The 2,542-nt window shown below is 33.1% G+C and overlaps 1 protein-coding gene across 1 annotated transcript; it reads left to right on the top strand.

The window, feature by feature from the left end:
• The first annotated feature begins 740 nt into the window (after nt 1–740).
• Nucleotides 741–2,150, top strand: LOC111907495 (ras-related protein Rab2BV). The gene is made up of 3 exons (XM_023903291.3): nt 741–898; nt 1,129–1,319; nt 1,522–2,150. The coding sequence occupies exons 2-3, from the start codon at nt 1,155–1,157 to the stop codon at nt 2,008–2,010; spliced, it is 654 nt and encodes a 217-aa protein (XP_023759059.1). The 5' UTR covers nt 741–898; nt 1,129–1,154; the 3' UTR covers nt 2,011–2,150.
• Nucleotides 2,151–2,542: the final 392 nt, after the last annotated feature.

Genomic DNA, 2,542 nt, shown 5'->3' with positions numbered 1-2,542 from the left:
ATATTTAGAATGAATTTTAATAAATGAATAAAAAAAGTCATAGACTATAATTAGTTTCAACTAGATAATTAATAACACTATAATTAGTTTCAACTAGATTACTAATAACAGTAAATAATAAAATATAAATAATATTTTATATTTTAAAATACTATATTATATAACTCTATAAAACATAAATTGTAGTGTAAGAAAAAAAACTGTTATTCCAAATATTTCTAGTAAAAACCTCATTTCAATTTAATATATTTTTAAAATCATTATTATAAAATTTTAATAAAACTAATATTATTTATAAGTGCTATTATTAAATGGGAGAAGGTAAAAACATAAAATGTTTTTCACCTGTTCTATTGATTTGCCTTATTTAGCTGATCGATCTTTTCACATAAAACTTGGTCTAGGCATGTTTAGCAAAAATAGTAAAGACCAAAAGCCATAAATAAAATAGTTATTTTACTACATTATCCATTAAATGAGCTGTAGAAATGATGCTACATGTAACGTCAATTCATTCCACCTTTGCCAAATGACCTTATGATAATTTTATAAATAACGACTAGATAAAACTAAGGAAGCAATTCGAAAAATATGATTTTTATATCATAATTTGTTTGAATAATAAATATATATTCAGTACCTAAATGGCTAAATATATAAAAAAAATATAAATATGTCCCAATGTTGCTAGTGACTAGTGAGAGAAGGGAACGGTAAGTTTGTTTTTTTAACCAACTCTGTAATTATCTCTCTGCCCTTGTAGGCTGTATATAATCACGTTGGCTGGTTCAAACCTCTTTCTCCATTGTTGAATTGTTTCAAAGCTCACTTTTAATCCCATTTCTCCGATAATTTTTCAAGGCGAGGTCCTCACTTTCTTCCCGATCTCTTAGTTACGGTAAGGTCTTTAACATACAATACAACACGATATCCGTGTTTGTCTATGTTTTCTTTAGTGATTGAGCTAGTTTTTTGGAATATAAATTTGTGGATTTTGTTCGCAATCAGAAAAGGAATGATGGGTTTCGTTTGCAATCGAAAAGAAGTAGTGGGTCTGATTTCGATCTGCTTAGATCTATGTATATCTACCGATTTGAACGAACTCCGAAATTTTCTTGTGTGTTATAGGTTTGCGAGGGAAGGAGGAAAGACTAATGGCTAATAGAGTAGATAATGAGTACGATTATTTATTCAAGATCGTGTTGATAGGGGACTCAGGTGTCGGAAAATCCAATATTCTGTCGAGGTTTACGAGGAACGAATTCTGTTTGGAGTCCAAATCAACAATTGGAGTTGAGTTTGCTACTAGAACTCTTCAGGTCTGAATTTCCTTCTTTTTTCTGTTGATTTCTCTTTGAACCTAAAAGACCTACGATCCGATTAACAGTTTCTTCTTAATATATCGTATAATTAGTAATTACTCCTGTTTGATAAAATCCAATCGAAAGTCCATTAAATTCAGCGTACCAAGTGTTTGATAGAATGCCTACGATCCGATTTGACTAAATGACATGAAAACAGGTTGATGGAAAGACAGTGAAGGCACAAATTTGGGACACAGCAGGGCAAGAAAGGTACAGAGCGATAACCAGTGCATACTACAGAGGTGCAGTTGGGGCTCTTCTGGTGTACGACATAACCAAGAGCCAAACCTTCGATAACATTCAAAGATGGTTGCGTGAGTTAAGAGACCACGCAGACTCCAACATTGTGATCATGATGGCCGGAAACAAGTCTGATCTGAATCATCTCAGAGCAGTGGCTGAACAAGATGGCCAATCTCTCGCTGAAAAAGAAGGGCTTTCATTTCTTGAAACATCAGCACTTGAAGCACATAATGTTGAGAAAGCATTTCAAACTGTTCTGACAGATATATATCATATCGTTAGCAAGAAAGCATTAGCAGCTCAAGAAGCATCAGGTCCTACTGCTTTACCTGGTCAAGGAACCACCATTAATGTCGCTGATTCATCTGGGAATAATACTAAGAGAGGTTGCTGTTCAACTTGAGTTGAAACATATTTGATGAGGTAAAGCTAAAGATTTCTTTTTTTGTTTTCTTTTTGTAATCACTTTGACCTTGTAGAATACTATCTTACTTGAGAACAATTCTTGTGAAAATTCGATATATGGTTTAGTATTTTGGATTCCATTGTTGACTCGTTTCTGTGATTTGTCATTTGACCCCGTTCTTTTGAATCTATGATCATTTTGGCTGTTAATTGAATGAGAAATTTGAAATAGGGACCAAATGTGGATTGTCTTGATAGTTTAGGGATCATTTTGTAATTTTAAAATAGAATATGACTATTGGGTGCCAGGTAATAAAGCATGAAATCCTTTCAACACCGCCCCACGCACGCTGGGGCCTCTTGCTCTCGTCAACATTACAATAAAGAAGAAAATAACATATTACAATGTAACCCTCATAGTTTGTGAGATTGTGCCATACAATCCCCATATTTTGCTGTGAATGTTTAATTCTAACTTCTATGTTTTGTGTGTGTTTGGTATTATCCTCATGCTTGCAACGTGGTTTAGT

Source organism: Lactuca sativa, chromosome 9, assembly GCF_002870075.4.
Source record: "Lactuca sativa cultivar Salinas chromosome 9, Lsat_Salinas_v11, whole genome shotgun sequence".
Taxonomy (NCBI): Eukaryota; Viridiplantae; Streptophyta; class Magnoliopsida; order Asterales; family Asteraceae; genus Lactuca; species Lactuca sativa.
Note: the sequence above shows the minus strand (reverse complement) of the source record. Positions and strands in the feature narration are given on the sequence as shown.